The 15,348-nt window shown below is 41.4% G+C and overlaps 1 protein-coding gene across 1 annotated transcript in view; it reads right to left on the bottom strand.

Annotated features, from left to right (window-relative positions):
- Positions 1-10,430, bottom strand: part of CHM (CHM Rab escort protein) — a 283,722-nt gene extending 273,292 nt beyond the window's left edge. The window contains exon 1 of the mRNA XM_081115452.1: positions 10,365-10,430. Within this exon, the coding sequence (XP_080971578.1) occupies positions 10,365-10,428 (64 nt within the window). The 5' untranslated portion in view covers positions 10,429-10,430. The remainder of the gene's footprint in view (positions 1-10,364) is intronic.
- Positions 10,431-15,348: the final 4,918 nt, after the last annotated feature.

The raw sequence follows: 15,348 nt of genomic DNA, 5'->3' as shown, positions 1-15,348 counted from the left end.
CTGTACGATGTTGGAGCCACGATATCAATCACTACATATATTGCTGAAATGAGATGCATACATATCAAAATGAACAAAATATATGGATGGTATAGCATTTGTAAAACTAAAGGACTTTTGAAATATCATTTTCATTCCCAGACTTTAAGACATTTTGCCCCTGGCAGCCCCTCCTCCCCCAAAATGTGTAGATAGACAGATTAACAGTGATGGCGAACCTTTTGAGCTCGGCATGTCAGCATTTTGAAAAACCCTAACTTAACTCTGGTGCCCTGTCACATATAGAAATTTTTTGATATTTGCAACCTTAGTAAAACAAAGACTTATATTTTTGATATTTATTTTATATATTTAAATGCCACTTAACAAAGAAAAATCAACCAAAAAAATGAGTTTGCGTGTCACCTCTTACACGCGTGTAATAGGTTCGCCATCACTGGATTAGATAGATAGATAGATAGACAGATAGATAGATAGATAGATAGATAGATAGATAGATAGATATACATACATATAGGAAGAGGGGTTGTATGCTACAGAGGAAAATTCCTGTCCTATGACCTACATGCAGATTCCAATCCTCAGATAATATATCATTAAATCTTTTTTAAATTTCTTTATTAAGTTATTACATATGTGTCTTTAAATCTTAACCACAGCCATGTGACTCATCTCTTTTCTTTTTGCTATTCTTATCTCTGTGTTATATTAGAGGAAACTTGGTAAGGTGAAATAATAAGGTGCCCAAGTTTACAGAATAGAAAGTGGCAAAGCCAGAACTCAAGTCTGTGTCTAACACCTGGTTCAGTGTTCTGTCCACCATTTTTTCACAGCCAAACTCCTAAGACCTGGTGCATCACTCAGGCAAACTCACAGCTTTCAGAATGCTGGTTGAAAGCCTAAGGAGCAGGAGCCTTGCACTCCTCTGCTCTGTTTCTTTCTCTTCCCATAATCTCTCCTTCTTCTTAGAAACCATACTAAGGCAATCTAAACATTTACAATTCAAGGAGAAGGTTTACCCAAAGTTTAAAAACTACCCAGATCATCCCACAGAAGGCTGGGAATCTGCCTCCCATCCTTTGTATGAGTTTGTGCTGCACGCCGGCAGCATGGTGTGGTAGGTAGTCCAGAGAAAGTTTTTACCTTATCAGTATAATCCTGTAAGGTAGTTGTGAAGGTTAGAAATGATAAATATTCAAGGGCAGTAGGTAGAGCCTTATTAATTAATGGCAGTTACTTATCCTGGCAGCAGGGTCTAATAGAAAGCATACTGAGAGTCAGGAGTCCTAAATCTATTATGGACTCTCTTATTATGTGATCATGGTCTCTAGATACACGGGGTGATCTCCAAGGGCTCCTTTCATTTTTAATATCTGTGCTTTTAGAAATGAATGTAACAAATGCTTGTTTTAAAAAAATCAAGCTGGACAGAATAAAATTATGTAAAAAGTGAAAGATCCTACCCTAGCCAGTTTGCTCAGTGGTCAGAGCATCAGCCTGGAGAATGAAGGTATGCATGTTCGATTCCAGTCAGAGGCACATACCTCAGTTGCAGGCTGGATCTCCAGCCCTAGTTGGGGCATGTGCAGGAGGCAACCAATCCATGTGTCTCTCTCACATGTTTTTCTCTCTGTTGTTCCCCCTCCCTTCCACTCTCTCTAAGAATCAATGGGGGAAAATATATCTTCAGGTGAGGCTTAACAAGAAAAAGTGAAAGACCCCTATCTTGCCCTGTTCAATACATTCCCAAGGTAATACTTGTTACCACTTTCGTTATTTTATCTGTATTCTAAATATATACAGGTATATGTAAATATATGTATATACAGGGTGGGGCAAAAGTAGGTTTACAGTTGTTCCTATGGAAAATAATATAATTAATAAATAATAATAGAACTCTGTTTCACATACTCACAACTGTAAACATACTTTTTGCCCTACCCTGTATGTATAGATATGTGTATTTTACACAGTGATCTACTACACACATATGAAATGTTTCATAAAACTATACACATGCTTACTACATGCAATATATTCTGATCTATTCTACATCTTTTTTAAATACTGACATTGATTTCATGACTCGAAAATAGGTGGCATCTTTCAATTAAAAAGAAAAAAAAAAACACCCTAGCCAGCTTGGCTCAGTGGATAAGAGCATAGGCCTGGGGACCGAAGGGTTCCGGGTTCAATTCCAGTCAAGGGCATGTTCCTTGGCTGCTGGCTCTTCCCTGGGCTCCTCCCCTAGCCTGGACCCTGGTTGGGGCTTGTGCAGGAGGCAAACAATCAATGTGTTTCTCTCACATTGATATTTCTCTCTGACTTTCCCTCTCTCTTCCACTCTCTAAAAATTATCCTCAGGTGAGGATTAAAAATTAAATATTTTTTTAAAGAGGAAAAAAAAACTCTGCTCTGGGGCCCATGGATGTTTGGAAATACAAGCAGAAGAAGTATAGACATCCTGTGATGTTAGTACAAACCACACATAGACTTCCTGGAAGAAGATTAAATGAGATACATATAAGGGAAATCACTTGGCAGAATCTGGCACAAATAGGTATTTGATAAATATCAGTTTCTATGATACCTCCTCCAGTATTGCTATCCCCCAATGTTTCAAGAAGTGTAGGTACCTACAACCAACATAAGCATTATAATCAATGAGTTGCTAGCCAAAGGCTAACTACCTTAACATTTTTGATTCTCCACTAACATCAAGGAATGGAGCTGTGCTGCCTACATGATAAAAGCAGCTTATCATTTTCAAGAAAATGTTTTTTGAGCCATTTGGATAGAAAATTTTGTAAAGTATATTAAACACTGACTTGACTTCTTACAAGGACTATACGGAATCTAGCCTTTTCTCAAGGACCCAGAGTCATAATTGTGTACACATAATGGTAAATTTTAGAGCTGGTAGATGCCTACCTTAGAGGTCACCTAATCAAATCTCTCACTTTGCAGATGAACAAAATGATGTCCCAAGATATTTTGCAATTTGCCAAAAGTCACTCAGTAGGAAGGTCAACTGATTCCCATTATGCCATTTTTATTAATGTACTACTAGAGGCCCAGTGCACGAAATTCATGCACAGGTAGGGTCCCTAGGCCTGGCTGGTGATCAGGACTAATCGGGGCCTTCCAGCTGCTGACCAGGGCCTTCCTTCTGGCTGCAGCCGAGGCCTTCCTTGCCCAGCTGCCAGCTGCCAGCCGGTGCCGTCCTTCGTTCTGTGCCACTCCCTGGTGGTCAGTACACATCATAGCGAGCGATCAAATTCCCAGTCTCCCAGTTAAACTCCAGAGGGGACACTTTGCATATTAGCCTTTTTTAAAGATAGATAGATATAAGATAGATGCTGAGTTCTATCTAGCAAGGTAGTCAGGATTTAGGAGAAATGCCACTTATAATTTCCATGTGTGTTATTTTGGTTACCTCATCTCTTTCCTTATAATCTTTAGCAATAAAACTTTTAAAAAAGATGTATGTGTTTATCCTCCACAAAAAAATTATTAAGCTAGCCTATTCCACAACCCATCTTAGGGGAAGAAGGCCAAAATATTACTTGTGTAGTGTACTTGAGAAAGAAAAGGGATGCAGATTGAATCACTATGTGGCCTTCAGAAAGCAACAAGTATGCAGTGATAAGCTCACATTGGCTTATGAAAAGCTCTAAGGATTAACTATCAGGAACCACAAATAGTTCCTTAGAATAGGTAAACTGCACAAGGGCAGGGGCTATCCTATCTAATAAAAGAGAAACATGGTAATTAGCCATATGTCCGCTATCCTTCCCATTGGCTAATCAGGGCGATATGCAAATTAACTGCCAGCCAAGATGGCAGCCGGCAGCCAGGCTACTGACACGAAAAGGAGGCTTGCTTGCTTCAGTGACGGAGGACCCCAACATTCCCCGCCTGCCACTGCTGGGCTGTGAGCTGCTAAGAAACACTGTTACAAATATAGAAGCTAAACAAAACCTCAGAAACCTGTTTTCAGTCAGCCGGGATCTCAGAGCTGGAGTCGCAACAAAGTTTCAAATACAGAAAGTAAACAAAGCCAGAAACCTGCTTTCAGCAGCAAGGTCTCACAGCTAAAGCTGGCTCTCAGCTCTAGGGACAGCCATAAATCCAAGAATAAAAAAAAAAAGGAAAAAAGGAGCGGTTGGGAGCTTCAGTCACCCGCCAGCCTGAAAACGGCCCTTAGCCCCTCACCCAGACTGGCCAGACACCCCAGTAAGGACCCCCACCCTGAAGGGGGTGTGACCAGATGCAAACAGCCATCATCACCTCATCCAGGCTGGCCAGGCACCCAAGCGGGACCCCCTACCTGATCCAGGATACCCTTCAGGGCAAACCAGCCAGCCCCCACATGTGCACCAGGCCTCTATCCTATATAGTAAAAGGGTAATATGCCTCCCAGCAATGGGATCAGCGGAGCCGCGAGGCCTCCTGGCCCCTGGAGCAGTGTGACAGGGGGCAGCGCCCAAACCCCCTGATCACCCTGCGGCTCTGTGTGTGACAGGGGGTGGGGCCACAACCTCCCTATCCGCCCTGCTCTGTTCCTGACAGGGGAAGGGCACCCAACCCCCTGATCGGCCCTGCTCTGTGCCTGATAGCAGGGAGCTCCCCAACCCCCTGATCGGCCCTGCTCTGTGTGTAACAGGGTGCGGCCCCCCAGCCCCCCCATGGGCCCTACTCTGTGTGTGACAGGGTGGAGCCGCAACCTCCCCATCGGCCCTGCCCTGAGTGTGACAGGGGTTAGTGCCCCAACCCCCTGATTGGCCCTGCTCTGTGGGTGACGGGGCAGTGCCCCAACCTCCCCATAGACCATGCCTTGAGTGTGACAGGGGGCGGCGCCCCAACCCCCCAATTGGCCCTACCCTGAGTGTGACTGAGGGTGGCATCACAACCTCCTGATCCGCCCTGCTCTGTGCATGACACGGGGGAGCTCCCCAACCCCCTGATCGGCCCTGCTCTGTGCGTGACAGGGGGGAGCTCTCCAACCCCCTGATCGGCCCTGCTCTGTGCATGACAGGGTATGGAGCCCCAACCCCCCTAATGGGCCCTGCTCTGTGTGTGACAGGGTGTGGAGCCCCAACCCCCCTAATGGGCCCTGCTCTGTATGTGACAGGGTGCAGAGCCCCAACCCCCCTGATGGGCCCTGCTCTGTGTGTGACAGGGGTGGCACCACAACCCCCTGATGGGCCCTGCTCTGTGCGTGACAGGGGGTGGCGCCGCAACCTCTCCATCGAACCTGCCTTGAGTGTGACAGGGGGTGGCGCCCCAACCCCCCAATCGGCCCTACCCTGAGCGTGACTGAGGGTGGCATCGCAACCTCCTGATCCGCCCTGCTCTGTGCATGACAGGGGGCGGCGCCCCAACTCCCCAATCGGCCCTGCTCTAAGCCCAACCAGGGGCTGCAGGGCAGGCACCTAGGGATTGGGCTTACCCTCTGCCACCCGGGAGTGGGCCTAAGCCAGCAGGTCATTATCTCCCGAGGGGTCCCAGACTGTGAGAGGGCACAAGTGGGGCTGAGGGACACCACCCCCCCCCCGCCAGTGCACAAATTTTTGTGCACCGGGCCTCTAGTGTTTTTAATAAATGTGGATGGAAAACACTGACAAATGAATGTTTGTCGCTACACTAAATGGTCCCAGGTCATTGTACTGTTTGATGTAGGTTTGCGTTTTAGGTATTAGACACTTACCTTTGACATAAAGATATGAACTGTTGCTTATGTCTAATGGCACCGCACCCCCAAACACAGCTTTTATAAAAGCTGGTAACACTCCCTCTATCTTCTAATAGAATGCTTCTAATACACTCTGAGAATGCTAGAACCATTTCTTTTTTTTTTTTAATATATTTTATTGATTTTTCACAGAGAGGAAGGGCGAGGGATAGAGAGTTAGAAACATCGATGAGAGAGAAACATCAATCAGCTGCCTCCTGCACACCTCCGACTGGGATGTGCCCGCCACCAAGGTACATGCCCTTGGCCGGAATCAAACCCGGGACCTTTCAGTCCACAGGCCGATGCTCTATCCACTGAGCCAAACCGGTTAGGGCACTAGAACCATTTCTAAAGAAAGAATTAAAATGCCCTAAGTGAGAGCCTGAGGGATTCCCCTATATAAGAAGAATGTCATATTACCACATAGCTCTTGCAACCTACTGTTGAGTCGTTGACTCTGCTGCAGATTGAAGGTTACAGAGGTTGCCCGATAAGTCACCTCCAGTTGGGTGTTATGTTACTGGGACTATTTTTAACCTGAAACCAATGATACTTCTCTACAACCCACAAAATTAACATTCAAATGTCTTTTTAAATTGCAAAATGTCTTGAAAATGACAATTGTGTACCCAAACTACTGGTAAAGGCCACTTTCTAGTCTAGACACTTATCACATATCTATTTTTGTCCTCTTCCTTAAGACTTCAGTTGGTTCTCCTTCCTTATTCCAGTTAGTCTATATTTTTCATGGTTCAAGTACTTTATCTTATTTCTCTGTCTTTAGGTGTTTCAGAGATGTTTCCTGCATTTTGTAATCAAAAGGAAATGGATTTAACTAAGAAAATACATACAAAACCTTATTTTCCCAAAATCTCTTCAAAACATGATCTTAAGAAAAACTTTTGTACTATGAAAACTGGGGAAAAAAAATAATCAAGGTCATTAACTTAAAATATTTTCCAGAGATTTTACTTGATGAATCAATTAGCTGTTAATGATTTTTTAACTAGAACTAAATCTGCTAAAAGAGAAATTACAGCCAAGCTGGAGTGGCTCAGTGGTTGAGTGTAGACCTGTGAACCAGGAAGTCAGGGCACATGCCCAGGTTGTGGGCTCGATCCCCAGTAGGAGGTGTGCAGGAGGCAGCTGATCAATGATTCTCTCTCATCATTGATGTTTCTGTCTCTCTCTCTCCCTCTCCCTACCTCTCTGAAATAAATAAAAATATATTTAAAAAGAGAAAAATTACATTTTAAAGAGCATTCATGTCTCTGATACATGCATGATTAATTCTGCTTTTGTCAGTAAAACTGAAGCTATGAAACACTGCTTTTCCTGGTTTACTCAAGCTAGTACATTTAGTAAAGCAAACAGAGTTTAAAGGCTACTTTCAGCAAACTATTTCAGAAATAAAATATTCCAAATATATTAAAAATAATTCCAATTAACTAATAATTCCAATTAAAAATAATTCCAATTCCAAAAAATAATTCCAATTTTTAACTATATTAAAAATAATTCCAATGATTGAGTTTATTAGAATCATTTATTGGGGAAATAACTTTTATCCATTTTTTTCACTTTAACATATCTAAATAATACTTCATATCATAAATTCAAGCAATGTGCTTGATAAGCTCAGAATATGTTCACCATTAAGTGACCATAAAAACATAATTTTTTAATATTAACTTCAAATAAGTTCATCCTGCCGTAACTGGTTTGGCTCAGTGGATAGAGCATCGGCCTGTGGACTGAAGGGTCCCAGGTTCGATTCCAGTCAAGGGCATGTACCTTGGTTGTGGGCACATCCCCAGTAGGGGGTGTGCAGGAGGCAGCTGATCAATGTTTCTCTCTCATTGATGTTTCTAACTCTCTCTCTCTCTCCCTTCCTCTCTGTAAAAAATCAATAAAATATATTTTTTAAAAAGTTCTTCCCATACTAAGAGTAATAGCATTACTCTCACTAAAATAAGTCTAACATGAATCTTTTCCCAGATACCAGATGCCTCATGATGCAATTTTCTGGATTACTCACAGTATCTTCCTACCGATATCTTAACATACTCCAACACAATGGATATAGTCCATATTCTAAACTGAATCACATGGCAGAATATCCTATATAATAAAAGCCTAATATGCAAATTGTCCCCTCAGACAGTCATTCCATTAGGAGTTTGACTGCTCGCTATGATGTACGCTGACCACTAGGGGGAAGTGCAGAACATGGTGGGCATCAGCGACACACTGCGACCTCTGGCCAGCTACCTGGGGGTGGGGGTGATGGGGACAAAGGTGCTGTGAGAATGCAGGGTGTCCATTGAGCTCGCTCTCACTCCTCCTGCTACCCTCCCCTGGGACGCCAGGGCTTGCGTGCTGAGGAAGCCCCTGGGCTCAGGTGCCGGGCGCCACAAGGAGCCCACCCCGCACCCATGCAGCCTCTTCCGGGTGAACAGGGACGCTGCTGCCAGCACCACAGGGACCTGTCAGGCTCCCCGTGGGTTAGCGCAGGAGCTGGTCCACGAGGCCGGCCAGGAGAGAGTGTGCTGCCCCCCCACCCTCGCCCCCGGCCGTGGCTTCCATGCAGCACTACTGGGCAGCCCAGAGGTCCACGCTGTACCTCAGCCCGTGACATCCGGCTGCGCTCACTGCATTTCCATGTGGGACTCAGGTGCTGTTACTCAGGAGGAGTGGGGCATGTGGGGGCCAGGGGGCCCAGGTGCTGCCCAGGGCCCAGAGGTCAGCTGGGACCTGCCCTTCCACACCAGATGCTCATGCTTCAATCGCCAGCCAGGCCTAGGGACCGCACCCGTGCATGAGTTTAATGCACCAGGCCTCTAGTTTATTATAAGAATTAATGGCATTTAATAATGAGAATTAACAATCAACAATTAATTTTTAATCCAGATAAGGAAAAAAAATCAATGATTCTTAAAAATTTTTTAAACACCTCAAGTTCCTAGGTAAAAAAAAAGAAAGGCAATTATATAGAACTCAAGTGTGGTACAACAACTACTCTAAAATGGATGTTGTTCTCAGTTTTAGGATAGACTGGAGAGAATAACTGAATAGTCTATTGGCTTCTTCCAATATCTATTCATAGCAATTACAGACTAGTTATTTGCAGTCATGCAGTTTTCAGGATGGGAGTCAACATATCTTTACTGTGCTGAGAATAATTACCCAGGTGCAACTAGAATAAGAAAATTTTTGTTTAGGCAGCACCTAAAAGACTATCTAGTTTACCCTTCCTGTATTCAAAAACAAGGAAACTGAGGCTCAAAGAAATTAAGTACCTAGCCCTCGCAATTCACACAGACAGTTAATAGCTAAGGAAGGTCTAGAACCAAGTTTTCCCAATTATTTCTACTAATATGAGTTAACGCTGAGAGTCAGAACCATTGATTCTCCTTCTGGGATAAGATGGGCCTTTGGAAATTTAACAGCTGTGTGATCTTGAGCAAACTGCAACCTCTCCAAAGCCCCTTCCCTCTTCTTTTAAGTGTAGAAAATACATACTCTAATAAGGCTGTTGTAAGGATTTCATACAGCTTGTGAAGTGCTTAGCACCTCAATTAGCAAATAATAAGCATTGGAAAACAGGTAGCTATTATTACTCCTGATCTGGAAACATGGCTGCTCCTACTGTTTGAGAAGACAAGAAATTGAATTCAATAACACAATGGACAAGGTCTCATCCACCAGAGCTTCTCCAGCCTAACACATTCTGCAGACAGGAGAAAACCCCACCCAGCAATCTATTTCACCCCACCTAAAACCCATCCTTTACACTGTTAAGAAAAACAAAATACCAACTGCTGCCAAATGTCTTCTGCCGTGTGTTGTACATATAATTTGTTAACTAGAAATTGCAGAGGGGTTTCTGGCTCCACCCAAAACATGGAAAATAAAATGGTGGGACAACAAGGGGAAGATAAGATCATACATCTGAACTGGAACTTGCAGAAGCTTGTTCTCAGCTCATTTAGTTGTGGGCAGGTAGGTGGGTTGAGAAAACAAAATTATTTCTTTCTGCATCATAAAGCAGAAATAATGGCTACCTCAAAAAACACAATTACCTACACTTCTCAACACAATAGAAAAGAATCCGTTTCCTAGCCTTGGTAAATTAAAACGCACACGGATAACAACTGAGCATCTTTTTCGAAAAACTGAGGTTTCAGCTGTATCCAAGCTGCACTGAACCCTAGGATTATGAAAAATTCCTATGAAATGGCGAGACAAAATGATGGGAAATATCACCTTGAAATCAACTAGGAATCATGTCATGCCAAACGTGTCTCCATTGATAAAATCCCGACCCTCCATTCTCATGACACTGCAAACCCACCTCCAAGGAAATTACAGGAATCACCCACAGCAACCAACCTCAGCATTCGGCATCGACCGGATCGACCCCTACTCAAATGTCGCTAAGCACCAGGGGTCCCAAGCCCCTCCCTGGAGCTGCAAGTCCCGCGCTGTATCCCGACTACCTCACTTCCTTTCCGTCCTCCCTCCCATGCTCAACACCTGGCATTTCTCGCCAACCCTCGCCACTGAGAGAGTTGGTAGGAACAGACTTCCTATACTTTGTCAGGGAAGTACCAGAGCCACAACATACCCGTCCCTATTACGATCACATCAAACTCCGAAGGGAGATCATCCGCCATCTTGACAGGAAACATGTCATGTGACTATTGCTTGTGAAAATGAGATCAAGTTAGGCATTGCCTTGGTAGAAAGAGGAAGAGAAAACAGTGCATTCTGGGTATTGTAGTTCTTGAGTGGCGGATCCGAGTAGCTAAGCATTCTATTTTAAATGTTTGCGCGAATGTTAAAAGCTCAATTCATTTTCCAGGCCGAGTGCAATAGCGTGTTTAGCCTGGGAGGTTTGGAACAGAAAAGAGATGTCTATTTTACTACGATGGCTAGGATGAGTGTGGGGAGACCTGTGTACTCCTTGACAATGATGAATCAAGAATTGTTAGGAGACACCCAGGACAGAGAGAAATTGAAAAGGGATTGCTTTGTGAACAAAGGACATTTTCAATCCAGCTTGGTGTGTGTGTCTGTACTTTCGTTTTGACCCCGAAGCATGATTTTTCACACCAATACTTTCAAACTATATGCTGTATCTTTTTGCCTCTATGTCTTTTCAATGAAAGCCCACGAAAAACCTCTGGCTCTAGTTTCGCCAGAATGGAACCCTCATCGTGTCTTTACTTGTTCTAGTTAGTCCAAACAACCACCCTGACAATATGTATTTGCAAAATTAGCCTTGCTTAACAGGGGGGGAAGAAAGATGAAAGCATGTTAGTTGCTTGATAAGCGTTTATTAATTCAGAATCTGGTATTCTATACATAGACAAGATTCTCCCCATAAACTACTGCACAAACGATCAAGGTAATATAGCCTTTACAGTAAAGTGATTAAAGTAAATGTATTTGATAATGGGGTTTGAGTAGTCTATGCCAAGCAGCTAATATAGCTCTCAAGTATTTTCAAGGTCAGCTTCCTCTCACCCTAGCCCCACCAAACCAAAGAAGAGGGTGTTCATGGGAGTGAAGAAAGGTACATTTTTTATCTGCCTTATAAATATAAAATTGTAGTTACATTACAAGAGTTCCAAAGTAATTCAGAGAAAGTGCAGTAGTGGACCGTTCCTTACATCACCTGTCCTGGAGTCGTTTGTGGTTTCCCAGTCACCCTGTTGTTCCTTCAGCATGGAATGATATTCACATCCTCTAGCTAACATTGATCCCCAAGATTCAGCTTGGCTTTTAGCATCTCCTCCTTTCACTTCCTCCCTATATTGGATTAAATTTTCCTGTATAGTGCTACCACTCTGTCATAACCTCTCATATTGCACTGAAAGTATTTGCATTTATCAGTATACAGTACACATATTCCCATACATACTCACAAAAATACACACCCACATATGCAACAGCCAAAATTATAAGCCCCTGTAAGACAAGGACCATGCTTTATTTATCTTGTTCTTCCTGTATCTTTCATAAGCCTGGCACAATAGGAATTTAATAAATGTTTGCTGAACTGAGCTTAGTTCTGACTCCCCTAATATATGGTAGGTACTCCGGAGACAGGGACTGTCTTCACCTTTATATTTGCAACCACTATGATGTTTCATTTTTGAAGATGCTCAATACCTTTGTTACTTTGTTAAGGTTCCATGGAAAATCTCTAAACTTGTATTTTTCCCTAATCATTAGCAGCATTGTACATGAGTATTATCAGAAGTGAAATAGACCTTATCTGCGTGATCTATAAGACTCGATACCACCAATGGAAAAGGAAATTAATAGTTATCCCAGGGTAAACACAGGAAACTTTCCAAAATCTCTTCTAACAGTGATAAACCATAGGTGGGTGGTTAAAAACATGATAAATAAAAGTATTCTATCTTACTTTGGATATACTAGTATATATATACATATATATCCTTTTCACTATGAATATAACTAATTTTCAGTTTTCCTTAAATATTCATTCAGTACCTATTATGTGCAAGTCACTAATTAATATGCTACAATTACAGCAATAAACAAAACAGACAACAAAAAAGCCTGACATCATGAAATTTATATCTAATGGGATAAAGCAAAATAAACAAATACTCTGTAGTGCTGATTTTCCAATATGTTTTGCCTCAAATTTCAAATCCCTTTTTTTACAGAGACTAGAAAGCATGATCCTCAGAAATATATAATTGCCAGCATATATTTATCTGTTGTTTTTCTGAAGCTATCACACCCTCTCTGGGCATGGAAAAAAATTTAGAAAAATGTAAAGCTTCTGCATGGAGAAAAAATTCAAAATACATTTTCTTTCAAATGTATTTATGTAAATTTTTTGCAAAGTAAAGATGAATATAAGAGCTGACAATTTCAGTAAATAGCATAAAGTAAAGCCATTTAATTGCCATCCCTTCTATTATTTTAAGCACATCTATTTTTGAGAACTGAAATATTTTAGTTGGCTAAAGTGATAATAAAATGAGGTGATGGATACCTATGAATTGATTACCCTATTAAATCACTGCAACACTGATTTTGTACTGAGAGGTTTCTATGAGTTGAAAAACCATGATTACCTGAACATTTACCTTTATTCAGAAGTTTCTTCAACTGTGAGATGTGATGTACCATCTTTTTACAAACCAGTAATTTAATAGTCCCTATTTCTGGTCTTTCCTTTGAGCTCCAGATCAATATATCCAACCCCTTACTCAACATCTCTTCTAAACATGTTCAGTACTTAACTCCTGAACATTTCAACCACATTTCAAAATCCAATTGCCCAGTGTTCCCTCCCTTAGAAATGGAACCACTTTCTAATCAATTACTCAAGTGAAAAACTTAAGAATCACACCTGATATAAATCGCTTTTACCCCTAAACCAATGCATCAGCAACTCTTGGCAGGTTTATCTCAAGATCTATTGTAAATATATACACCTCTCATTATGGACTTCCCCCATAATCTCTTCCCTAGACAATTACAATAGATCCCAGCTAGACTCCTTATTTACACTTGCTTCTCTCCAGTCCACTCTCCACACTGCAGGTAAACTTTTAAAAATGTATACGTGATCATGTCTTCCTTTACCTAAATCTTTCATGATTTCCCATTGCTCTTAAAATACATTCACAACTTTTAAACATTGTATAAAAGGCCTTGCTAAACTCTTCAGTCTCATACCTTTTATCCTTTTCTCTCTAAGCTCCAGTTACATTGGCTTGCCTTCATTTCCTCTAATACCCCATGCTCCTTTCTTCTTCAGGGCCTTCACACATGCTGTTCCATGTGCCTGAGGTGCATTTTTATCCTTGTCCCTTTCTCATTTTGCAGTTCATTCAAAACTTCACATACTCTGGCAAGTCTCCATTGAGTCCACAGTCTAGCTTAGGTCTGCTATCCCCCTAACCCCCTCCTTTGTTGAACTTTTCATGATTAGAAATATCAAATATTGTTTCATATCTGCTATTTTAATAGACGGTAAGTTCCACAAAGACAAGGACTGTGCCTATATTATCTATCATTATATTCCCAATACATAATTCAGTGCCTGCCTAGCATATAATAGGCACTCAAAAATATCTGCTAAACTCTCACTCTGGGATTATATCCAAAGCAAATAAAATCACTATCTTGAAGAGATAGCTGCACTCCCATATTCATTGCAGTCTTATTCACAGCGTTCATTGACAGATGAATGAATAAAGAAAATGTAGCATATACATATAATGGAATATTATTCAGCCTAAAAAAGAAGTGAACCCTGTGATTTGCAACAACATGGATGAATCTGGAGAACATTATGCTAAGTGAAATAAGCCAGACACAGAAATACAAATATCACATGATGTAACTTTCACATGGAATCTAAAATAATATTAAATTTAATTCATAATAACAGAGTGTTTAATGGCGCTTACCAGAGGCTGGGGTATGGGAAAGGGAAGATATTAATCAAAGAGGACAAAATTAAATTATAAGATGAATAAGATCTGGGGACCTAATAGACAGCATGGTGACTATGGTCAATAATATTACATACTTGAAATTTACTAAGATTGTAGATATCAAGTGTTCTAACCACACACATATAAAAGGGTAACTATGGGAGGTGGTGCATATATTAATTAGATTGTGGTAATCACTTTACACTGTATAAATATATCAAAACATCGTGTTGTATACCTTAAATTTATAAAATGTTAATTTGTCAAAAATAAATAAAATTTCAAATCTGCTGAATTGAATAATAAAGTATAGGAAGTCTTTAAGAAACAACATGAGTACTGTTTTAAATGGGAATAAAATAATTGATTACTCAGTAAACTTCTTTAATCAGCTGGTTTTGTGTTTGCAATTGTACAAGTAATGCACATGTGGTTAATTAAAAACTCCAATCAGCCCAAAAGGTCATACAAAGACTATTACGACTAATAAGTCTCTATGCTCTCCCTGTCCCACAGCTGTCCTCTCCAGAGATAAGCACTGTTTTTCATTTCTTGTGAATCCTGGCAGAAACTGTGTGTGTGTGTGTGTGTGTTGTGTGTGTTGTGTGTATGTGTATGTAGCAGTAATCCCACTCTTTTTAAAAACTATATTTTATTGATTTTTTACAGAGAGGAAGGGAGAGGGATAGAGAGTTAGAAACATCGATGAAAGAGAAACATCGATCAGCTGCCTCCTGCACACCCTCTACTGGGGATGTGCCCGCAACCAAGGTACATGCCCTTGACCAGAATCGAACCCGGGACCCTTGAGTCCGCAGGCTGACACTCTATCCACTGAGCCAAACCGGCTAGGGCAATCCCACTGTTTTTAGACACAAAAGGCAGCATGCTGTAAACATTATTCTTCACCTTACATCTTTATTTATCACTTAATATATTTTGGAGATCCTGTGTTCTCAGTACATATATGGATGCCTCATATTTAATGGTTTCCTATAATTCCATCTTATGGATATGCCATGATTTATTTAATATTCCTCTATTAATGGATATTTGGTTGTGGTTTTTTTCTAGTCTTTTCTACTACAAATGGATAATGGTTATGAATTCAGACTCTTG

This window comes from Myotis nattereri, assembly GCF_964212035.1.
Source record: "Myotis nattereri genome assembly, chromosome: X".
In the NCBI taxonomy this organism is placed as follows: domain Eukaryota; kingdom Metazoa; phylum Chordata; class Mammalia; order Chiroptera; family Vespertilionidae; genus Myotis; species Myotis nattereri.
This window is presented reverse-complemented; position numbering and strand designations above follow the sequence as displayed.